The sequence below is a fragment of the Xenopus tropicalis genome, chromosome 3 (assembly GCF_000004195.4).
Source record: "Xenopus tropicalis strain Nigerian chromosome 3, UCB_Xtro_10.0, whole genome shotgun sequence".
Lineage (NCBI taxonomy): Eukaryota > Metazoa > Chordata > Amphibia > Anura > Pipidae > Xenopus > Xenopus tropicalis.
The window spans coordinates 62574821-62600505 of record NC_030679.2 but is presented as its reverse complement, the minus strand read 5'-3'; the positions used below and the strand labels follow the sequence as shown (position 1 = coordinate 62600505).

The 25685-nt window shown below is 41.8% G+C and overlaps 1 protein-coding gene across 2 annotated transcripts in view; it reads left to right on the top strand.

Annotated features, from left to right (window-relative positions):
• Positions 1 to 25162, top strand: part of ppp1r12a (protein phosphatase 1 regulatory subunit 12A) — an 81411-nt gene extending 56249 nt beyond the window's left edge. For both annotated transcript variants that reach the window (XM_031898949.1, XM_031898950.1), the window contains 12 exons: positions 3057 to 3233; positions 9545 to 9635; positions 11112 to 11291; positions 11415 to 11592; positions 12177 to 12298; positions 12674 to 12739; positions 13692 to 13708; positions 14823 to 14961; positions 16603 to 16707; positions 17354 to 17401; positions 18371 to 18421; positions 22854 to 25162. In XM_031898949.1, coding sequence (XP_031754809.1) covers positions 3057 to 3233; positions 9545 to 9635; positions 11112 to 11291; positions 11415 to 11592; positions 12177 to 12298; positions 12674 to 12739; positions 13692 to 13708; positions 14823 to 14961; positions 16603 to 16707; positions 17354 to 17401; positions 18371 to 18421; positions 22854 to 22940 — 1261 coding nt within the window. In that variant the 3' untranslated portion in view covers positions 22941 to 25162. The remainder of the gene's footprint in view (positions 1 to 3056; positions 3234 to 9544; positions 9636 to 11111; positions 11292 to 11414; positions 11593 to 12176; positions 12299 to 12673; positions 12740 to 13691; positions 13709 to 14822; positions 14962 to 16602; positions 16708 to 17353; positions 17402 to 18370; positions 18422 to 22853) is intronic.
• The last annotated feature ends 523 nt before the right edge of the window (positions 25163 to 25685 follow it).

Sequence of the window (25685 nt, the reverse complement as noted above, 5' to 3'; positions counted from 1 at the left end):
CTGTCTTCTGGGAGGATAGGACACTAAAAGAATTAAAATTGTTGGCAGTCCTCCCATGGGCCAGCCTAGGTAGTCCCCTAAACTACATCCCCTCCAGGAGGCTGCCACTACCCAGTTTCTTTAAGTGTCCTCATGGGAGGAGGACAAAGCTTCCCTCATGGAGCTCTATTTTCTACCTTAAACTTTCTTTTTACTTTTATTTTACTTTCATTTTATCTCTTTCCCTTACAGGGGCTGAAAGGAACTCCGGTTCAGATTCAGCCAGACTTCAGAGCACACGCAGGGACAGGAACTTCGGTTCAGCTCCCTATGCTCTACAGACAGATCTGGGCAGGAGGCATGGCTCTGTCCCTGGTAGGCCAGCGCGGCAGCCTACTGCCCACAGACACGCACACTCCAGTTCTCGCAGGGCGCACACTGTGAATTCAGGTGTGCAACGTCTGACGTTCACTGTGCCTGCACTTGGTGTCGTGGAAGCACCTTCTGTCGTGCATTTCTACCCTGCCTTTCGGCTGGATGCACAGATCTCCTGCTTAGACAAGACCATTCTCCTGAGACACCTCCCCCAGGACTCCCCAGGGAGGGCCCTAAACTGCGCTCTGCTCATGTGGCTGCCAAGACCTCCTCCACTTCCCAGGTCTCCTTTTTAGTCTGCACCATTGCTGCACTATACTTGCTCTACACCACAATGAGCCTCTCTGCACCTCCTGCTTGCACCCGCCTTCACAGGCTGCTTATGTCTCCATAGTCACCCCAGGTGCCTCAGCTTCCATACCAGAGTCCCCCTGTGCCTGCAACCTTGCCCATTGCATCTCCTGCCTACAGGGTCTGTCTAGACTGCCTGAATCCTTAGACAAGCTTATTTCTCAGCTTACCAACCAGATTAGTCCTCCAGGGGTACCTTGCAAATGCAAAGCTGGTAGCATGCCTAATATTCCGGACTCCGATGAGGAGTCGGAACTGGCAGAGGTGGGGCAAATCTTCAAGGGTTCCTCCGACGAAGGCCTTTCAGGACTCGGACTCTTCTCCTCCTGCTGACATTGGTGGTTTGATCACACCACCAATGTCAGCAGGAGGAGAAGAGTGTGAGTTCTGAAAGGCCTTTGTCGGAGGAACCCTTGAAGATTTGCCCCACCTCTGCCAGTCCTAGCTTCAATTCTAGCCTTCCATTGTTCTCAAGATGGCTGGATTATCAACTTTAAAGTCAGCCCTGGCACCTGCTTAGAGGATGACCATTCTAGGGACCATCTTTGACACCATTCTCTGCCACACCTTTCTTTTCCTGGACAAGGTCTAGACGCTCCTGGTGCTCCATCGGCCCCTAGCCTCCCACCCACACTCCGCCATCGGGTCTTGCATGCAATTTCTGGGCTCTATTGTCTCCACCATAGACTCAGTCCTGTTTGCTCAGCTGCACATTTGCCCTCTTCAGTGGGCCATTCTGTCTCAATGGGATCAGAGAACACCTCCCTGGACTCCCAGATCCATCTCCCTCTCCAGACGAGATCCTCCCTCTCTTGGTGGATGCACCCTACCCACCTAGCAAAAGGCAAGCCCTTAGCAATCCTCAACTGGACCGTCCTAACCATGGCCATGGACTGGTGTTCCACCCAAATACTCAACTGTTCTGTTTGACGGCCTGGCTGATGTCTGACATGTTCCTTTTCTCCTCATCACTTTAAGACTGCACGCATCCTTGCATTCCTTCAGCAGGGTCTGGACAAGGGCCTCTGACTGGCCTCCCTTAAGACCCAGATCTCTGCCCTCTCTTTGCTGTTTCAATGCCAGATTTCACAGGATCCTCACGTTAGGAAGTTTCTTCAAGGGGTTGCTAACCCCATTCTTCCTCCCGCCCCTAGCTGGGACCTCAACTTGGTGCTCTCTGCCCTCCAGGGACCCCCCCTTCGAGCCCCTGGCAGAGGCTTTTAGACATGCTCTTCACCTGGAAGACCGGTGTCCTCCTAGCGATCACTTCAGCCAGACTGGTCTCTGATCTGGCAGCCCTCACCTACTGTTCCCCCTACCTGGTCTTCCACTAGGACAAAGCTGTCCTGCGCCCACTGCCCTATTTTCTGTTGAATTTGGTCTTGTCATTTCATTTGAACCAGGACATTGCGATTCCTTCCTTTTGTCCTCAGCCTAAGAATCCCAAGGAAACAGCCCTCCATTTATACTACGTTCACAGGTCCCAATCCTTCCAGAGGTCGGAAGTCCTCTTTGTCATCCCAACAGGCCCCCACAAAGGGCTCAAAGCCTCCAAGACCACCCTTGCCAGGTGGATCAGAGGTACAATCTCTAAGGCCTATCGAATTGCTCAGGCTTGAAGTATTTCCACCCTAATTTTATTTTGGGACTGCTTTTGGACGTCCCTCCAGTGCCTGTGTCCCCCTGAGATGAATGAGAGAGGGATTTTTGTCTTACCTGTAAAATCCTTTTCTCTCTATCAAAAGGGGTTCACAGGCATGTCCTCCCTTTTGGTCACTCAAGCCTGGTCGGGCGAGGAAGCCTTCTCTGCTGAAGACCTGCTCGGAGCAGCAGTCTTAGATCATCTTGACGGAATCCACATTTGCCCCCTTCCATTGTAAGGGGAAATTCTACTTCTCTGCCCTTCAGGGAAGAAAGCTATACTTAGCCCAGTGGGGCTCAGTTTGGACAAGTGTTGTCCAGTTGCTTCATAGTTCGTTTTTACTTGGTTACATTCTGGGTAGTGGCAGCCTCCCGGAAGGGGGGGGGGGGGGGGGTAGCCTGGGGGGCTAGCTAGGCCTGCCCCCTGGTAGGACTTGCCAACACCTTTGGTTCTTTTAGTGTCCTATCCTCCCAGAAGGCAGTATTAACCCTCCAGTGCCTGTGTCCCCCCTTTGATGAAGAGAGAAAAGGAGTTTTTAAACCCGTTTTTGCTTCTATCCTTATTTCATATTTTACCTGTGGTGGTATGTTTTTACTTTAACAGTAAATTGCTACATTGGATGATAATTTGCTTGAAAACGAGTTGTTATTTAGGAAAAATTATCTATTGGTTTTCTTATTTTTCTGTGTTTCTTCCTATGATGCTTCAGTACCTCAAATCGTTTTTGGGCAGATGATAGTTCTGAGAAGGATAAGGACACTGTCTCTACTGCAGTCACCATCCCTGTTGCACCAACCATTTTAAATACCACTTCTACTTCTACAACAATGACCACAACCTCTACTGGTACTGTCCCTTCCTCAGCAGAAGTCAGAGAAAGACGAAGGTTTGTAGATTATTTGATAAGTTACTATTTTAATAAAATAGTGCTTCCTTACATACCGGTAACATAAATATTCTGTGGTTATGTTCATTGCTCTGTCCTCTGTATGCTGTGCATTGCATAGAGATTTTTTAGACAATTGCACTAGTCTGGTCAGCAAGTACTTGATATCAGAACCTTAAAAGTATCAGCCACATTCATAGTATCACATAACTGACTAGATGCCATATCACAATTAAAGTATAAGTATGGAACATGTTATCCAGAGTGCTTGGGACCTGGGTTTTTCCAGATGAGGTCTTTTTGTAATTTGGATTTTCACTGAAAATTAATGAATTAATGAATGAACCCAACAGGATTGTTTTGCCTCCAAATTGGATTAATTCTACAAGGTACTGTTTAACTATTACAGAGTAAATACTTTTCAAAACTTGACTTATTTAAAGTGGAGTCTATAGGAGATGTCTTCCCGCAGTTTGGAGCTTTCTTGATAACGAATCCCATAGCAAGTATTAAAGGATCATTAGAGTTAGGCTACAATTATTATTTCTCTGTTATGTCTGTGGGACACAGGGACCATGGGGGTATAGCTTCCACCACTAGGAGGCAGGACACTGTAAGGAAAAAGCTCCTCCCTCTAGTGCTATACCCCTCTGCCTAGGCACCTAAGGCTCAGTTTTTTCAGTGTCCTCAAGGAGACAGGATCTCATCACTATCACACATTGATTGATTACTACAGCCAGCATTACACTGGCACCAGGGGTCGACCCAGAGCTCTCCTACACGGAGTGCCTCTTATGTGGCTTCCACCGACGTGGGATTGCGGTGCAGGGGCTAATAAGTCTCTTAGGAGCCAGCCACACAGCCAAACACCCGCGCCTCACTATGGAACGGGGGGGGGGCTGGCTGCCCAGCACACGCACGCTGCCCGTCTGCTTACTGCAGAGATACCCAGCGCAGACATTGGTGAGTGGCATCTGAAGCCCTAACCCTTCATGCGCCCTGCCTCTCCCCCACTGACCGATTACAAGCGCCATTTCACTAGCGCCAAAGACGCGCGCGCACACAAGGGGGCGGGACCGGCTACCGAGACCCGCACTTCCGCTTCCTCTCTCTCACTTCGCGCCAAGTTGTGTATCTAACAAGGCGCACATCCCGCTATCGCGCGCCAGAGAGAGAGGACACGGGGAAGAGAGCACCGCATACGCTCCGGGTCAGACGATCACGCTGCACTACTGGGAGGCAGGAGCTGGTAATAGCAGCACCTGCTGCACTATAGAGGGAAGCGCTTAAGAGAAGCGCTTAGGTTATTGTTGGGCTAAGTACTGGGCGCACTAAGGGTACTATTATTACTATATTAGGTCCATTTTTACCGCGTCAGGAGAGTCCCTCCGACCAGTCTTAGCATCAGCCTGGGTAAGCAGAGCTGTCCAATCATGGTCGGCATCCCTCCTGGAAGGGATCAGCTCCGGTATGCACAGACAAGACCTCCTTAACTTAGCCTCACAGATTAAGGAGGACAATGACTATATATGCGAGGCGTCACTCGACGCAACCCAGGTAATTAGCCGAACATCAGCTCTTTCGGTAGCCGCTCGCCGCACACTCTGGCTCAAACTCTGGTCCGCAGACCTGTCATCAAAAAAGTCACTAACAACCCTTCCCTTTAAAGGGAAGCTTCTCTTTGGCCCCGAACTTGACAAAATCATAAGTCAGGCCACAGGGGGGAAAAGCACATTGCTCCCACAACCACGGTCGCGCGCCCCCTTCCGCAGAGGCCGTTCCTTTCGTCCCTCCAAGACATCCAAGGCCTCCACTTCCGGCAGAGATTTCTCCTCGCAAAACTCGGGCAAAATACCGCACTCAGAACCGCTTCAAGTCTAATTGGCAAAACCGCCGCTCCCAAACCAAGTCATCGGACAAACCTACTTCCACATGACTATCCTCTTCAGTCATCCACCCCATCCCCAGTGGGCGGTCGACTACGCCTGTTCAGGGAGGCTTGGTTCCATCTTACTCCAGACCCTTGGATACGAGAAATCGTGTCCTCAGGCTACCACCTAGAGTTCGAAACCACTCCCCCACCGCGTTTCTTTATGTCCAGAGTCCCCCAGGAGTACTCCAAACAACTCGCCTTCCTGGATCTGGTACAACACATGCTTGCCGAACGGGTCATCAAGGTTTCGGGGATTTTACTCCAACCTTTCATCAGATTCACTCGCTTCAAGATGGAGTCACTACGGTCGGTTATAGCAGCCATGAATCCATACGAGTACATGACAGCCGTAGACATCAAGGATGCATACTTACACATTCCCATTTTCCAACCGCATCAGAGATTCTTGCGGTTTGCCTTCAAAAATCAACACTGTCAATTCCAGGCCCTTCCCTTTGGCCTGACCACAGCCCCACGCATCTTTACAAAAGTTATGGCAGCAGTCACGGCAGACCTGCGGCAACAGGCTCTATTCGTCACGCCATACCTGGACGACATTCTCATCAAGGCCCCTTCTCGCGCAGTGGCGCAATCCAGCCTAGACACAGTACTAAGAACTCTCTCGGACCTAGGCTGGACCATAAACTATTCAAAGTCCACCCTTTCTCCTACTCAGAGAATCACATTCTTGGGAATGACCTTCGACACGAGAATCCAACGTGTATTTCTCCCACCAGAAAAGATCAGCCCAGTCGCCTCAGCCTTCTGTCAGATTTGCCATGAGGACCCTGGGGTCAATGGTCGCCTCCATAGAGGCAGTCCCATTCTCTCAATTCCACCTCAGAGAACTTCAATGGAATATCCTGGACCAATGGACGTGCAAATCCCTAACGCAGCCAATTGTCCTACGCCCCAGAACCAAAGCGTCCCTCCACTGGTGGCTCAACTATACACATTTATCGACAGGCAAGTCCCTGACCGACCCCCACTGGACTATCTTGACGACGGATGCCAGTCTCCAAGGATGGGGGGCAGTCCTCCAGACACAAACAGCACAAGGCCTTTGGTCTCCTGCGGAGACACAGCTCCCAATAAACATCTTGGAAATCAGGGCGGACAGCCTGGCACTCCAACACTGGCAGAACCAGCTCCGCGGACAGGCGATCAGGGTGCAATCCGACAACGCTACCACGGTAGCGTACCTGAATCACCAGGGGGGCACCAAGAGCCGCGCGGCACTAAAGGAGGTAGGCCTAATACTGTCCTGGGCAGAAGCCCACAGCGTCACCCTGTCCTCAATATACATCCCGGGTCTAGAAAACTGGCAGGCCGACTATCTCAGTCGACAAACTGTCGACCCGGGAGAGTGGTCCTTGAAACACCAAGTCTTTCAGAGCATTACACAAAGGTGGGGTCAACCAAACGTAGACCTCATGGCCTCACGGCACAACCGCAAAGCGGACACCTTCATGGCACGATGCAGGGACCCACTAGCCATAGCAGCGGACGCCATGACAACCCCCTGGGACTTCCCCCTCTCCTACGTGTTCCCACCCTTCCCTCTACTACCCAGGGTCATCAAAAAGATCAAAAGGGAACACTGCACAGCGATACTCATAGCTCCGCACTGGCCCAGACGGGCTTGGTTCTCGGACTTAGTCAGCCTGAGCAAAGGGAACACTTGGCCACTACCACTAACACCGGACCTGCTCTCGCAGGGCCCTATCCTGCACCCCAACCCGGGAGTACTACATTTGGCGGCGTGGCTACTGAATCCCTAATCCTTCTCCGTAAGGGTTTCTCACCAAACGTTATCCACACCATGATCGCGGCACGGAAAACGGTTTCCGCAAAAAGCTACCATAGGATATGGAAACGCTACAAGGAGTGGTGCGATCAAGGGCACCTACCATGGGATCAGTTTTCCCTGGTATCCTTACTCGAGTTCCTGCAATCAGGAATGACTAAGGGTCTCTCCCTTGCCTCCCTTAAATCGCAAATATCCGCACTTTCGGTACTATTCCAAACAAAAATAGCAGAAATTCAGGACGTACGTACGTTCCTTCAGGGAGTAGCACACATAGTACCCCCTTACAGAGCGCCAACACCCTCCTGGGACCTCAACTTGGTCCTCCGTTCACTACAGGAAGCCCCATTTGAACCCCTAGCCACCATCCCATTGCTGTGGCTGACGTGGAAGACCATATTCCTCGTTGCTATCGCATCAGCCAGACGAGTTTCAGAACTCAGCGCTCTATCATGCCAACGACCATTCTTGACCTTCCACAACGACAGGGCGGTCCTCCGCACGGTGCCTACCTTTCTCCTGAAGGTGGTAACCAAGTTTCACCTAAACCAGGAGATCACTCTCCCTACGTTCTGCCCACAACCACAGAACCCCAAGGAGAAAGCACTTCACTCCCTAGACCCAGTCAGAGCTCTAAAGTTCTACCTCGAACGCACAAATCACATCCGCACCACACAGTCCCTGTTCATCCTACCAAGAGGCCCACACAAGGGCTCCCCTGCATCCAAGGTCACAATTTCCAGGTGGATAAAAGAGGCCATACGCAGAGCATACCTAGCCAAGGGAAAGCCATCTCCCCTCCAAGTGAGGGCACACTCTACCAGGGCGGTCAGTACTTCCTGGGCATTTAGGAATCGTGCCTCTGCAGAGCAGCTGTGCAAGGCTGCCACTTGGTCCTCTATCCACTCCTTCACCAAATTTTACAATTTCGAGGTATTTGCGGCAGACAGCGCACATTTTGGAAGGAAGGTATTGCAGGCAGCAGTTGCTCACAAATAAGCCTCGCTTCCTCCCTCCCTATCATACAGGGGACAGCTCTGGTATGTCCCCATGGTCCCTGTGTCCCACAGACATAACAGAGAAAAGGGGATTTTGTATTACTTACCGTAAAATCCCTTTCTCTCTGAAGTCTGTGGGACACAGGGCCTCCCTCCCTGGAAGCGAACTTCTGGTTTTCCTGATTCCAGATATTCTGTATATAGTTACTTCCGTTGAGTTACAGTTACCTCTCGTTGCTAGACAAAACTGAGCCTTAGGTGCCTAGGCAGAGGGGTATAGCACTAGAGGGAGGAGCTTTTTCCTTACAGTGTCCTGCCTCCTAGTGGTGGAAGCTATACCCCCATGGTCCCTGTGTCCCACAGACTTCAGAGAGAAAGGGATTTTACGGTAAGTAATACAAAATCCCCTTTTTTCGGCTCTTATTCCAGACATTTAGCAGTGGAAATGGGGGCATGTTCAGAAGCACCGAATAGTAACGCATCTCCTTTTCTGCTTATTTATAGCACATTCACAATATATATTTCATATACAATGATAAATGTACTAAAATAAGCTTGATTAGTAGTTAGCTCAATTTACATGACAAGCCTAATTTACTACATATACGGGAAAAGTGCAAATATTGGTGGTAAGTTTATTTTTAAACATTATTCAGCCCCTCCAGTAAGAGAAATGGTCCTTTCTAATGAATACAGCAATGCATGCATTTAGCAGTGCTTTATTCATGAGTGGTACAAGGTGGCATGATACCCTCTAGCTTGTGCCTCATTCATGCATGCAACCTAGGGGATGATAAGTGCAAGGTACAGAGCACAGACTGCTAAAACCATTGTCCTAGCTGTGGCAAGTAAGTGCATGGCCCCAAGAGGCCCCTTAGTGTTCATGCCCCTGAGGCAATGGCAAATGATCCCTGATACATAATAGAAAAAAGTGAGCACAGCATCAGATATCTCTACTAAACTAGTTTTGATGATTTCCAATGCCAAAAATCAGCACAGGGCACACTGCCAGTAACACTGCACACATTCAGACAGAATATAACATCAAAAATTGTTGTGCTTTTTTGGACAAATTAAGGTACAAGGTTCCTTGGTACATTAAATAAACCCAATAGATTTGTTTTGTCTCCCATATGGATTAATGCAGCTTAGTTACCCTCAAGTCCAAGATACTGTTTTATTATTACTGGGAATATTTAATTTTTGTAAACATTAGAATCATTTTCTTAAAATGGGCTCTACAAATGAGGACCTTGATGTAATTCTAAATCTTCTGGATAATGGGTTCCTGGATAAGGCATCCCATACCTGTACCACAAAAACAAAATTATAAAAAAAAAATGGTTTGCTTTTCATACTTTGGACCTCTCTGCATAATTTTTTATGTGTAATACCTCCTGTGCTATTGTTGAACCTCTTGGCTGGTACAGTAAGTTCAGTATATAAAATACAGCAATTCTTATATTCTTTCTTAGGGGTTAGTTTTTCGTGATTACTAAAATTTCTAAAAGTTTTACTGTAATTAATATAGAAGATATACTGTTCAGTATTAATTATTTTTTTGTGGTCCTAGGTCATACCTCACTCCAGTTCGTGATGAGGAGTCTGAATCCCAAAGAAAGGCTAGGTCAAGGCAAGCCAGGCAATCAAGAAGATCTACACAGGTAACTGTGTCATGAGAGTACAAATGCAGTTCAAAAATCCTGAATTATTTATTTTTGTATTATTCTGGTCTTCAAACAAAACACTCTCCCCAGATTTGAGGCAGTTTGACATACTTAACTGCCCTTTCCTACTACCCTAAGCCGGCAGCACAATGGCATTATTTATACATCCAGTGATCCTGCCACTACTTTGTATGCATCTTCTCTAACTAGCTCATAACAAGCTGCAGAAACTTGTATATGTTTGCCATTTACTTGCCTGTATTATAAATTTAGATTTATCAGGCAACCAAATCTTCTACTTTGAACTTACTTCCCGTACCTCCTAAGTACAATTTACCTATAATGGCTCAGAATATGCTTACTATTGGCTTGTTAGGAGCGTTGGCATGGTCATGGTCAAGTCAATTTAATGAAATTTAATAGAGGTGATTTCAAGCAATTTGGTGGCCACCCACTGGGCTAGGAATTCTGAAGGAGGCTCGTGCTGCAGCTTGATTTTTCTGCTGGTAAAAAAACAGCTCATTTGACCCCCTACAATACCAATTATTTGTACAATTGGTGATTTTGGAACCCTTTGGATCCCTGAAGGGTTAAGGCCTATGAGGCATTTTGATTAGTTGTGTCTTAGCTGTTGGGGGCCTTTACAATCATTTTTTCTTTTCCATTGACCACAAAGAAAGCTGCCAGAAGTAGCCCTGAACCTTTAGTGAAAGCAAGTCCTAAATAATGCCAAAAACCTCAACACCTAACTGACTTAGAATACTGCCTGTGCAGATCCATTTTTACTGTTGGGAGATGTTTGGCAAGGGGGCACAATGAACCCATTAGATACACTCAAGCAACAATTTCACCTACCTGCTTGGCAATGGCTACAATATGCTCAAGTAAAGAGAAGTCTAACTAAGGAAAACACGCCATCCAATAAGCCCAGTATCCACTGACTTTTTGGTGATTTTTTTTTGTGCAAAATTTTGCCGCTAAAAAGGTGAAGTCGTGTTAAAAAAAGTGTGTGCGTAAAAACAATCATGCAGTAGCTGCATGCAACGGGACAGATTCGCTGGCCACTATTTAGGTTTTCATTACGTGACAGCTGGCAAAGAAATGCAATTAGCATAAGAATTTAATAATCAGCTCTGTGGCATCAGATTGATGGCATAATCACTCCATTTTCTGATTGATAATTTGTGATGCCTCCTAAGCTTATCTTAACTGCCCAGGGCATGTGAGTGTCACTGACACTCCTAACAAAATCCAAGATGAGGAGCTCCTGTGACAACTGTTAAGACCTGGATCATTACTACTGCACCTTAAGGTTGTTGCAGAAAATGCAGTATACAAAATATTGCATTTCAAGCCATATTCGTTTTTGGAAAGAACTCCATTCTGTCTTTCTGAAATGCTATTTAGGAGAAATGTTACATTACAACAGATAAGGTGATTTATGTATATTTACCTTGTTGATTTATTTTATAGGGTGTTACATTAACTGACCTGCAAGAGGCAGAAAAAACGATTGGCAGAAATCGCCCAACGACTAGAGAGCAAGAGAATGAAGAGAAAGAGAAACAGGATAAAGAAAAACAAGAAGACAAGAAAGAATTTGAAAATAGAAATGATGACTTCAGGCAAAGATATGCACGTAGTACAGAAGAGGTAACTTTTGGCATATACCAAGAGTTCTATCCCCTTTTTCTTCTTTGCCATTTTTGTTTACTTTTGTTATCAAACTCAAAAATTTGCGGGGAAACAAGCTAATTTTATTTTATTCTTCTTCAGACTATCCAACGATATAGGCCATCATTTACTACTCCATCAACGATTTCCCTGTCCTCTTCCAGTAGTTCAATTTATACATCAAGTCAATTGAACCGACCGAATAGCCTAACTGGTATATCTTCTTCCTACTCCAATTTGTCGAGGCTTTCATCAAAAGATCCTTTGAAAGACAAGCTGGGTATGTACAAAGAAACTGAACAGAATTTTTACATGATGTGGGATTTAACTACCGCTGTAAATTCTCTTAAGTATATGGCAAATATACTTTTTTTAGGCAGGCTTACACAGGCAGCACTTACTTGGATTGAGCACTGTAATAGTGAAGCTAAGCTCCAGGGAGGAGGTTAGGAGAAAAAAAAAATAGGAGCAGACAGCTAGGGCACAGTATCTGTGGGAACCAGCAATGCCATCTCTTGGTGGCTAGACTGGAGGGGGCATGTTAAGTAATCTAAACACTTATTTAGCTTGTAAGTGAGCATTCCCAGTAGCCAACAAACAAATTACCAAAATTCCCAGCCTTATTATTAACCTTTGAACAACCGGACTGGAAGGTGTTAAAACATTTAAAATACACTGTTTCTGGGTTTTTTTTGTGGGGGTTTACATGTCCTTAAAGGCATTGTGCTAATATTAAGGAAAGGTTCCATAGAATTCTGAATTATCTATTATATACCATTCATACCCTTATATCAAAAGTTCCCCTGTATATTTCACCTTTTAATGTTTTAATTTCATGTTTTTCGGATTATTTAATTTTAATAGATGGAGAAAAGAAAGAAGAGGATAAAGAATCTGAAGATAAATCTCAGCCTAAATCCATCAGAGAAAGGAGGCGACCTAGAGAAAAGAGAAGGTCTACAGGTGTTTCATATTGGACCCAGGATGTAAGTGCAGAACTCAAATTATGTGGAAGTCTTATCTATGAGCTGCTCATGTAGAGATGGAAGATAACAGAATAACTCTGACCTTATTTTAAAGTAGGATGGCTGAGATATCACTGCATATATACTCATAAATTGATAGGTGATTAGTTTAACTATGGAAGATGGAGCTTCCTGATTAAATGCTAATAACGGCTGTTGTCTGGCATGAGTAAGCTGCATTCTGATTAGATCTGCCAACTTCTTCAGTCAGAGCATCTGATATTGTTTGTACCCACAGATCAATGGGAACATCATATGTATGTTTGTGATTGTCACCTGCTGTTGCATTTTACATCTTTTAAATGTAATTTATATCCCCCCTGGTTATTATAACAGAGTGATGAAAATGAGCAAGATCATCAGTCTGACACAGACGAGGGCACAAACAAGAAAGAGAATCAGGTATAAAACCGCTTTATATGGGTATGTGTAGAGAATTTAATATTGCCTAAATGATCTTTGGAACAGGATTTGTTTTTTTGAGGTACATTACTACGATTACCATTTTGAACTCCCATGGTTGGAAACGCTGAATTTCAGATAGGGGTTCCATTTATTATAATGAGCTCCTTTGTTCTTTGTAATACCACACCATCCATCTGCGTGCTTAAAGGGACAGTATAAACCCATGTACACCTTTTTGCAACATAAAATCTTTTAAATATAATGTTTATAGAATATATGTTCTATCAGCTTCCTAAAAATTGTTTGTAACTAAAACTTAAGAGTTCAGTGATTTACATGCACTTATCTAGATAATTTCTTTTCATGTGGACAAACTGTATTGTGCCTGGGTGTGTTCTTGTGTCACAAATCAATTTAAACTGTGACGTCATCGAACATTTGAGTCATTGTCCAATGTGCAAAAACAGGCACTTTTTCAAATCGGGGAAAAAAAATCTACATTGGTCAATATCTAAAGAACATTCAGTGAGAAGATTTGTGCATGCACTGGTATGAAATTGACTGCCTTGGTTAAGGCAGTATGCTTAACATAAATGCTGGGGTATGTTAAGATGGCTAGAAACTGTCAGAGTTTGATTGTTAGCTCTTTATTAATTGTGCAGCCAATAGCTGTAAGGAATGGTGGAAAATTTGTGTACCATATTACCCGTTGTCAATGAATACATGCCCTAAACGCAGATTTTACTCAAATCTTCCGATCGATGAGACGACTGATATCCGAAGATTTTGTTTTATCAGTCAGCTCGTTGCTCTGCAGTACACGCACTGAATATGATACAAAACCTCATTTTGTACAATAATATTGGTGCATGTATGGCCAGCTTAAGTGTCTATATGTCACCTACTGTTTCCATTTAACTGATTATATTCTGTGTCTGTTCTTTTTTAGACTGACTCATTCTCAAGGTAAGCCTATGGTTTGAAGATATGTTTGTATTGCATGTAAACAATTTCTTTAATGGGATTTATTTTTAGCTCATTTTAGTCATTTTGGCTTTTTACTGCCAATAGATTTACCACATCAGTGCCACCTAGAATTCTATATTTATTTATTCTGCAGAAAGCATTACTATACCTGAGTAAACAGTCCTAGAAGCTCCCTCTGATAGCAGCTGCCATTTTAGCTTCGTCTTGGTAGCTTCCTGCTGCAGTTATAGCCATTGGAAGCTCAGATCACACATTCCTAAGGGTGGGGGAAGTGAGCTTCTATGGGAGGGGTAGAGAGGAGAGAACTGAGCAGACTTGTGCGCCAAACCTGAAGGAGCCCTAAAAGAGTCTGATACTGAAGAACATGTTCCCAAAAAAGACAAGAAATCCTGTGTTTTATTTGATAGAGGATAGAGAGCAGCTTTTCTGTGAGTGCTTATGGCTGTATTTACATAGACCATTCTGATAAAGCTTACTTAGTTTTTACCTTTCCTTCTCCTTTAAAAGTCATATTGGAACAAACTGGTAAAAACTCCAAACTCTGAATATAGGGTTCTAATTTAATGACTTTCACATACCAAATTGCCTAATCTTGTAGAAAAAAACTTTATCTGTGTCTCTCCAAATTAAATGACACTGCAAGTACTGGTATAGCATATTTGTATTACTGATGTGCCTAAGGCAATTATTTGTATGCTTTGTTTTTTTTTTTTAATACCAAAAAAAAAAAAACTCCCAACTGTTGTACTTTCTAAAGAGGTTTACCTAGCTAGTGCATTTATTCTTTTGTCAGATCCTTTTCTTTTGTGTGGACCATTTTCTTTTAAGGGCAGGTTTATAAAGCAGTGTATTTAATTTACAATATAAAGAGTTAAAGCTAATGCCGATGTCTGCTTTTGCCGTAAATTTCAAGTTTAAAAGCTCAATCTGTTATTGTGGCATGTAAGCACGCACTGTATTGGCTATGTACAATGTATTGTGGTAATGGTACAATGGTAAAATATACATTGTTTGCTGTTTTTGTTCACACCTTTATGATATGCTCTTATGTTTGCCTGTAGAATCGAACATTTACATTTCTTTATGTTTACAGGTACACAACTGGTCTGTCTTCTGCAATATCGACAGACCGATATGATCCAGTTATTGGCCAGTCTGGAATTTCTAGTTACTTAGAAAGTAGAAGACTTCTCAGTAGGCTAGACAGAGAAGATTCAACAGATTATAAAAAGGTATAATTGTCTGTGGGAATACAGTTGTGCTTTATCGTCCAATCTTATTGCATTGTTCAGCAGTGTGTGCAGGCTTCTGTTTTAGTTTTATTATCTTGACTTTCTATATTTTGTCAGGGTTTTTGTTTTTGGTAAATTAATAAGTCTTGTGCTATACATAATCTTTTAATGAACTATACATTTTTTATTTCATGCATTAAAAAAGGGCAAAATCTGAAACTGAATTTAAATTCATCTTCCACTTTCTTCATAAAAGCATGATCAAAATAAATTCTTACTCCACCGAGAAGCCCTCTGTGTTAACATGCAGCACCTCTCTCAACTGCAGCTTGTTATCTTTTAAGATAAGGAGCACCTTGTTATGCAGAAGGATTCTCCATGGACTGTTGATCTGTGTTGAATCTGCTTGGAGTTCTAATTCTTGATTCTGCTTGGAAGAACCAGATGCAGACTGTGACTTAATTTCAACTCAAGACTTGTTTTGTTAAAAAAAAAACAAAAAAACAAAGCCATAGATATTTTCTTAAAACCACAAGCAAAAAGTTTGTAGCCAGTAAAAGTAACCCATAATAGGCTTTCTTTGTTGGTAGGTTCCAGTTTCCCACCCCCCTATAACCTTACACAGTAATACAGCTCCACCCTTATCTTTTTCCATTGGAAAGTCATGGATTTTGGGACTTGAAGTCCCTCTGCTTTCCATAGTGGGTAGTGCATAGATTCTCTGCAAAGTAGAGGGCCTTCATGTCCCAGAATTTCTCACTTTACAATGGAACAAGGTTTGGATAGGCTTCCATTACATTGTGATTAATGGATGTTGGGAAATTGCTAATGAGTTATCATAGCTTTTTTTCAATTTTTTTTTAGTAGGTATGTGTGTGTAAAATAAAATACCTTTCTTATGTAAGCGCAGCTGCATGTCAAAAAGTGGGTATATTTGCACCTTTAAATGCATAATAACCTAAAGATGCAACATTTTAAAATTAAAGTGACCATTTTAGCACCTGCTTAAAATAGAAGCCAGACCTGGCATTAAGAGCTCAGTTGGTATAAAGAAGTGTGAACCTTAGCGATGCAACATTATCCATCAGGTATGGATTTGTGGTGAAATTTAGCTTTTTGTCATTGGCAAATATTTTTAGGAAACCTGCATTTCCTTTAATGTGAATGCCACAATTAATTTTTTGCCAATTACCAAGTGGGGTGACCAAGGGGAAGGCCACCTTTATATTAACGATTCCAATTGTAGTATTAATTTTATTGCTGCAATTTTGCTGAATTCTAAACCGAATTGTGGATTTAGCGTAGCCATGTTTTATTCTTTTTTTTAACTGTTTTTAAAAAGTTTTTAATAGCCTTACAGTATAGTTACATAGAGTTGAAAAAAGACCATTAAGAGTCTTAAGAAGAACATCCCCATCTGCCTATAATCCCCTTTAATGCAATGGTACTCTATACCATGAAAAGACCATTATGTGGAAATCCACAGGTTCCAAGCATTCTGGTTAACAGATCCTGTACCCCTACTGTGGTGGCCTAATTTGTTAGGGGGTGCTGGATAATTTTCAGTAGCTAACATTGAATTATTAATAACTTTATTGCATTATTTTGGCTTATCTGCAAATATTTTTTCTCATTTTCAAGTTATATGAACAAATCATAGCAGAAAATGAAAAACTAAAAGCCCAGTTGCATGATACCAATCTGGAACTGACAGAACTAAAGCTGCAACTTGAAAAGGCAACTCAGGTAAACAGATTATTTAAACACTGCATGTTTGTGCTGCTCCAATTTAATATCTGTTGGGGACCCTTATAGGACAAGTCAACCCAAAATATTATTTTTTACTTAATAAAAGAAAACAAAATTCTAAGCAACTTTACAATATACATTCATTACAAATTTGTAATGATTTTTGAGTTATTTGTGTATGTAACTGCTATTAAGCAGTGTTTGAGCCGGCAGGGCAGAGAACAAAAAAGGACTGTTGAAACAATGACCTGCCTTGATGGAGGAGACTGACCTTTGCAACATTAAACAACATTTAAAAGTCATAACCAGGAGTTGAACGAATGCTGCAATAGCAACTGCATTTACAAATAATATTTAAAGCAGTACATTTTTTTTGATAAATTCATATTGTAAAGTTCCTTAGAATTATGTTTTCTTTGACAAAAAATAAATATTTTTTGGGGTTGCGCAATGTGCTTCTGCACATTCTAGGGGGGGATGTTGGCCCCACAGCAAGTAGGAACTGGGTGCGTGACTAGGTTAGGGGCCCTTGGGTGACAGCCCCGGTAGGCCCCAGACACCCTAGTTCTACCCTGCTGTTATTTTTATCTCTGTTGTAGTTCCGCAATGAAATAAGTATTATGCTGCTCTCTTTTAATTCTAGCGACAAGAACGATTTGCAGACCGATCGCTGTTAGAGATTGAAAAAAGGGTATGTTTGTAAAACCATTTTAATCCTTTTTCCCCTTGGTAGTCTCCCTTTCTTTAGTATAAATATTTTATTTTTAATGTGTATAAGGAAGGAATTTCATAGAATGATGACTTATTTTATAGATGCAAATAAATCCACATAAAATTAATTTACTTTCAAAATAATGAGTATGCGCAGAAGCAGAGGGGCAAGGCCCCATGAGGCGCATTGTCAGCCTGCGTATAAGTGCCCGTGCGCTTGAAATATCTTCTAATTGTGCCTGAACCCAGAGGTACTTAATCTGCCCTGGTGAAAGCACACTCAACTGATATCCACCAACAAACGCAAGACTTATATTTGTGTTCAAATGATATGGTGACACTTGTCTTTCACAAGCCTTAGTAAATGAACAGAAACAGATGCTTCATTGTGCAGTTACATTATAGTGCCTAAATATTTAGAACCCGATGTAAACTTAATCATCACATATTAGGCAGACATTCCTGCATCCAGGTGCATAACCGAAGGTTACACAAGGTATATAGCTAGAAGGAAAAAAATAAGTATGTATGCAATACAGCCCAATAATACCTTTTCACAGTCCTAGGTTTTGTTTTGTCTTATTGCTTGCGGGTAAAATTCTGGATTTGAATTATAGCATTGTCTAAACTAGCATTGGCCAAAATTCAGATTTGTAAACTGGGTAGAACCACAAGGAATACATGGTAAGCTGTTTAAAGTCACCTATACCTGGTAATCTGCTAAAACCAGTTCCTTGCTCTGTACTACCTACCCATTTAAAGAGCCAGTAATACTGCAAAATATAAGCATCAAATGCAACTTCATCTTTTGGTGGAGCCAGATGGTGTAAGGAAATGTGTGTTCATGACATAGGTTTATACTAAAAACAAATGAGTGGATAAACATTTAACCAAGTATCTTTGTTATAACTTGGATGTAATGTGTTGTGTTGGTTTCTTTTTAAATCAGGAAAGAAGAGCTCTAGAAAGACGGATATCTGAAATGGAAGAAGAACTTAAAGTAAGTACTTAGAGATTCCAAAAGTGTTAATATTGCTGTTAAAATATGTATAAATTCTGGTATAGAAGACTCGCCAACAGTGTTTTCATTCTCGGGCTGTTAAGCTTAGAGAATCTTAACAATATTCACTTCATTGTAGACAGGCTATTCAATAGGTGTTTACTAACTGCAAATGGTGCCCATACATCAACAGTATGGAGTGTCCTACAGTTTCATGCTGTGTAAAACTACTTACTACTACTTGTACTTTGTATATTTAAAGGACCAGTAAATCCATAAATTAGTCAAGAATGTCATCCAGCCTTCACAAATGTCTTGGCTGCTAACATCCAGTTCCTAAATGTTGTTTAGCTCCTATTTATCTCCCTGTGTAAGAATTTAAACCATTGTATTTTACAGAACCAAACACCAGCTTTGTATGGCTGCCCCTATGCTACACAGCAGTTTTTTTTATATGAATGTAGTATTCACTGCCTTCTGCACCTCGTATGTATGTGTGTGATCACTGACATTCACGGGTCAGCCTGGCAGTGAACACACAAAGCAGATTTTGTCACAGAAACGCTGAAGTATGATTTTTCTTGATGTAATCCGCTTGGTGTATTTGTTGAGACTAATCCCTTTCCTGTCTGAACACACAAACAAGGTGCAGATGGTAACAGTTTGACTTTTTATCCTCTGGTGTATACACAATACAATATGCCATTAGCCTTAAGCTAACTATCTTTGAGTGCAGGCTAACTGTGAAATGTACTTGTAATTTTGTGTTACTTGCTCTCTAAACATATTTAGTGTGATTTATAAATATTTTATTTATGAATACATTTTATTCACTAACTTTTTTTGATGGTAGGATTTATTTTTGTATGTATATATTGCTGAATTGTCCACTCCATTTTATTTATAACAGGACATTTTAAAAAGTCTTGATTCTATAACTGTGCAGCAACTTTATTCTGAAGAGAATTTTCTGTAATCAATTAGATGCATTAGATTCCTTTTTCATGGGACATATACCTCCAAATTCCGCAATACTCTTGTGCTTCCCTGGGGCCGCCAGCACATTCCTAGTCAGAAATCTGATATCTTTCATTGAGTGAAGAGAGGGTGGCCAGATGTGGGAGGTGCTCATGATGATGCCAGTTTGGAACACCACTGTGCTCAGTCCTGCACTGCTGATTTACCCTCTGTCCTGCCCTCACTTCCTTCATTCTTGCTTCTCTCACACTGTCTCCTTCCACATAGCCTGTCCTGGTTGTCTCCTATCATGACAATCCATATAAGATGCTGAATTGATGGTTAATAAAAGGGAAAAAATTCAGTTGTGAATCAAAACAGGATTTTGGACCCTAAAACGAGGCCTGTCATATTGAGGATTTTACAAGCATCACTAAGATGAGACTTTAATCCAACTTGAAAGCATTTTGTTACATAATGAGCACAATAGTGCATTGTGCTTGCATTTCATTGGTAAAGAAACAGTATGGGATATGGCTGTCAACCCTGCTCTCATAAAGGGCTTTTACCTACTAGCACCAATGCATTTGGGACGGCGAACAAGAAGTGGGAGGGTGTTCTTCTTAAGTATATAGGGCATAGTCAGTATTTTTGCATTTGACTACAGCTGTCTCTAGAGGACAGAGCAATATATTTGCTTATTTTATGAGAAGTGGTATAGAAGCATCTTCTGTATTGGGAAAAACAGTTGCATGCCATAAAATGTTTTATATAATGAGAAATTGTTTGGTTTTATCCATCTTTATATCTGTCCTGATCCCTGCAGAATCTACATGAAGTAAAGCAGATACAGACTTTGAGGCATTTAAATGAGCGACTGGTGGCTGAGAATAGGGCTTTGACAAGAGTTGTTGGGAAACTCTCTGAGGTCCGCAGACGGCTCCAGTCTGTGGACCTATAATTTCTCTCCTTTGGCTAGCCAGGCAGGTTGTGTTTTTAGCAAATAACTTGGCTTGACATTTGCTTTAATATGTATGTGTGCCTGGAGACTTGTGTGTTTATTGAAGTGTGGCATTTGCATGCTGTGACATATGCTTGGAATAGTGAGTAGAGCGCAGGTTGATAAACCAATGCTCAGATGAAGCTACCTGTGGCAAGGAAAATCCTTAAAGGAAATCTGTACATTGCCCATGAATATAGCTGCAGCATAATTCAAAGTATTTTTGAGGAAAGGAATTTAGATTTTTCTACTTAGTGGCACTTTCGATAGGAACAGGGGCGGGCCAAGCCAACCGGGCGCCCTAGGCAACCCCTCGGCCAACTCGCCCCGGCACCTTCCTCATTCGAATCGCAATGCAAAGCCCCCCCCCCCCCCCGCGTTCAACTGCGCATGCGCGCCAAAGGGGGGGGGGGCGGGGTTCGTGTTGCGATTCGATGGATCATTGCCCCCACCGCGAAAGGACAAGAGGTGGGGGCAATGACTTAAGTGAGCGGACTTGGGGGTAGGCAGGAGAGGCTGCCTGGCGCCCCCCAATCGTTGTGCCCTAGGCAGCTGCCTCTTCTGCCTACCCCTAGTTCCGGCCCTGGATAGGAATATGTCACTGTGGGGGCTACACTGCTGCAGTGGCAGTCAGGGCTTTGTCAGGGAACTTTTATCATAATGCCATTTTCAATATAAATTTAAGCCCAGGCTACAAATACAACAACCATTAAAATAACTTGTCCATCTACACAGTATTTAAACATAGACTCGCCAGATTTTGTATCTTTACTATGCATTTTTATCACATCTGCACAACCGATTAGCCATTAGCTATAATAACACACAATGGAAAGTCAAAATTGGCTTCTGGTAGCCCTCTGAAAATGTTTGTATAGTTTGTATTGCGCAGCCATCAAAACACAATCGTGTTTACATCTCCTGCCTCGTGTGCATCTGCAAGTGTAATGCAAGCACATTTATTTGGTCTGTTAGCACCAAAATCACCTTTTCCAATGGTGTAAGGTGCCTGCATGCTGTTCTTTAACCCTTTCTCTTCCATGCCATAAAATCTACAAAGATGAAAGTTAGATTTTAAGTTTCTGGATTCCATTTAAATAAGACATGATTAAAAAAGATGAATGAGGGTGTGACTCGCACGGGACTGAATGAATCAGACTCAAATTATACTGCAATTCCTTGCAATTTATACAGAATGCAAGAAATTCAAGGGCTTTCTTTGAGTGCTGTAGGAATTAATGGGATTGATCCCAGCCAAACTAGCTGTATTTAAATAGCTGCCAGATCCAGGGAACTTCTTGCCATATGGCAAGCTAAGACCATATTAAAAATGGTGGCAATAAAAATGATGAAAGTCTTAATTACTATTTTTTTTTTTTTTTTTTTTTTGCACAGTTGCTGTGATGTGAAGAAGGCAGGTGGGGGAAGACAAGGCTGCAGCCCTAAAAACTGGTTAGGCTAGTGTGACACTTGGTATTCTCTCCTTCTGGCACAGACGCTGTTGCATTTATTGGTGGATTTGGGCTGTGTTAGAGGTTTTTTTTTCTGCAAGTGGTTTTCCCCCAGAAGAGAAAATGCCAAGTGTGGCAGCCTTATCTGAGGAATGCCTTGATTTAATGCTTTAGGGCTCATGGAATGTTTTGTTGCCTGCAGTAAATCTGCTCTGCTGTGGGCAACAAGACCCTGCATTTTTTTCTTACCACCAGTGGTACTGCGAATCACAGGTGGGAAAACATACACCTTGTGAAGGAGCTTTATTTTCCCGCCAGTTATTCATGTGCCGATGGTAAGGAAACCAGGGACATTTGTCACACATGTTAAATCTGGACAACAGAACATTCCCAACGTGGCACTGCCGGAAATGGCTGCTTTCAATTGCCCCTTAATTACATTTTATGTGCAATACTGCAGACAATGGTTTTATCACAGATTATGTTGTGTTTGCTCCATTGAAAGCATAGGCTGTGCAGGTAATGTACCAAGATGCTTTTAAAGGGAACTCTCTTCCCTGTTAGAAACACAGTCTGCTGTAATGCTTTCCCGTCTTTCTTGAGAAACCATGCAGTTAAACCGATGGCATTGCCACACTTATTCATTCTACAATTAATAAATTAATAATTAATAAAATCACCTTATCTGTTAAAACTCTATATAATATATAGTTGAAGATTTGGCATTTATAGTTTGCATTACTTGTACTAGCCAGTGAAAACTGCATTTATAGGCGTGTCTTGATTTGACAAACTAGGTGATGTTTTCTCATGTGAAATGCTAGCATGGGCTTACTCTGCTCATATGTATGTCTTTTAATTGCTGGGCGCAGCTTTTATTAGCATTAACCCATTTTGCAAAGTGGAATTGCTGTGTACCCACAGTGCAGTTGGTACTGTTTGGTGCTGTTTGGGTTTTTTGTGAAGTGGTTTGCTTTGTTTTCCTTTAAAACTTATCCACCTTTTCTTTTTTTTTTTCTTACAGATGTTACCTGACTTAAAAGCAGACAACCAGAGGCTAAAGGATGAAAATGGGGCCTTAATCAGAGTTATAAGCAAACTTTCCAAATAGTCGAAGGTTCACTGCAGCAGCGATTTAATGAAATTGCACATATACAGTTCCAGTGGACCTTAATGTGGCAGTCACTGGATATTTGGGAGAATATTCCTTGGCAACAATAACGCAGAAATCCTGCCAAACTCCCTCTTACCTGTATTTAGCCCATTTTGTACAAAATAAAAAGCAAAAATAAAAACACTTTTGTATTAAAGCGCAGCTGCTCAGAAGAGAATGACTATGACTTCTTGTTTACAGATACAACGTGCAAGGAAAGTGTTCAAGGCCAGATGCCTCCAATATTTAACCAGTAAGCCTTAGTTGTACATAGACTTTTCGCAATCAAAACGCTTTCTGCTATCACAGAAGACAGTTAACTTTTTTTTTGTGCCACGCATTTTTTCTTTCACCCATACACACTTTTTATTTTTATAGATGTTTGTTGAGCTTTTAACTTATCCCGTCAATGAGTGTGCCAGTGTTTTTCCTATGACACTGTTGTGACAGCTTATTGGTTTCCGGTAGCTACCCATGTTACAGTTAACCTGAAGCTTACTAGGACGCTAGCCTTCCGTTGTTCACTTTGGCTACTCAGATGTTAGGTCGTCAGTTGCATTATTTGTGCAATATGCATAATTTCAGTGTATAAAGCTAGCACTGTATTTTCCTTCTAACAGTCACTGTTTTAAAACCAATTCTATAAAGTACTTATTTCTTTCGCACTCATTTTAGCAGGTACTGAGTGACTTTGTGTGTATGTGTGTGTGTGTATGTGTGTACATATAAATATATATATATATATAAATATTTGTGCGCTTGCATATATATATATAACTATATATAGATATACAAGCCTGTATCTATATATAAGTTAAGATACTGTATTGTGTCCAAACCACTGTGTGGCATGCTCAGATCAACTTTACGCCATGTCTGTTACTCCAGATTAGATTGTTCCTGAATTGTAATCTTAATAAAGTTCAGTAATTTTATGGTATATTGTCTATTTTATGGAGGTGTGACTTTAGAGATATATATGTAAAATATTCTGGTTTGCTATTTTTATTTTAAGTCACCATTATTAAAAATATTACTGTTCACTACATTTCATATTTCTTTGAGTGCTGTCATTTGTGCTAGCCAAGTATTGTCACCCAGTGTATCTCCCATATCCATTCTGTTCCCCCTAATATGCACTGTTGCCAGACCAAGGCTTGTGAACCGCCAGCGCTACGGAGCCTGCTTGTTAATACCAACAGCATCTTTGTTTGTACATTTCAGTGGCCTTTTTGCAGAAAGTGACAGATATTCTATAAATATTTGTGTATACAGCAGAGCAATTGTTTTTGTTAGATGGCTTTTTCTATTTGCGCCAGTCCATGAAAAGTGATAAGTATATTATTGGCAAACGAGCTATCTAATCTACTGAATCAGCATCGCCATGAATTTGAACCTGTAAATTGTATAGCTGTTGTACTGTCAATTATAATGTAAACAATATTAAATGTGAATTTGTACCCCTCTCATTTTAAAGAAAAAAAAAGGTCATTGTGATTTACTGCCTATTTTTGTGGGATTAGTTTTTGGTAAATCCAAACTTGATGTCCTGTTCAGTTCCGCTGTTTCATGGAGATGCACAGCCTCGCTCTTGCTCCCAACCTCAGGATTCTTTCTTTCTTTTAAAGGTACAAAACTAGTCGTGGATTTTTGTTTTAGCCATTCAATATGTATGTGGGACGTATGGGGTCTGTATAAAGCAATGCAAAGGGAAATAAGCGTACAGCCAATTCCAAGATTTGCAAGACAATATGTAAAAAAAGCTATTATGGATTATATTTGGGAAAGCTTGGGTGTCTGAAGAATGATGAACTGTTTCTGACTTAGTATTTTATTTTTAGGTTATTTATTCTTTATATAAAACAGGGTGGTTACTGTGTATCTATGGTTTTATTGGCAGTACAGAGAAAGCTTTTGCATCTGCATGAAACTAGTTTTGAACCTTTTTTTTTCTTGGAGAAAAATGTATTTTGACATATACAAATAAAAATAAATTAAACTATTTTTAATGTGTGCATCGCCATGTCAAGGGGTATTACTAATTGTATTCCAGCCTTTCTTTCTGCATTGTTGGGCATTATAATGTCAGTAGTTGGTAGAAATCTAACGCAAAAAATGTCTCTGCACATTGAATTTGCATGTCATACACTGCTTGTGAAATAAAGGACAACGTCAAAATATGTTTGCAAGCTGTGGGGTTGAATTCTCTCATGCTCCTCCAATATGTATTTTGCAAACAACTATTAAAGGGGCAAATATACTGACCAGTTTATTGTGACCATAGGTTGTGTATGGATTTTCTTTAGTAAAAAAAAATTAAGCCATTCTTTAGTTATAATATGGCCACTCTGGACTATTTGAAGCGTGCGGTTGGAGATTTTTGCCCCAGAAAATTAGATACCATGGCAGCCCCCCTCCTTTTACTGCAGTAGCCAAAGCTGTGGGTGCATGGCAAGCTATGGGAACTAAGCATATATCTTCTGCAATTTGGTCTCCATTCCTTAAAGGAGAAGGAAAGTCTAAAAACAACATGAGCTCAATAACTTAGCCTTAACACAGTCCTTAACATATTTCCTGAACTCACCGTGCTGTTGCTTAATCTGGCTCTGACATGGAAAAGTCTTGTCAGTAAATACAGTACCTGCTCTAAGCCTGTGCAGCTTCCTGTCTCACTGAACACAGATTGTCCAGGACACAGACATG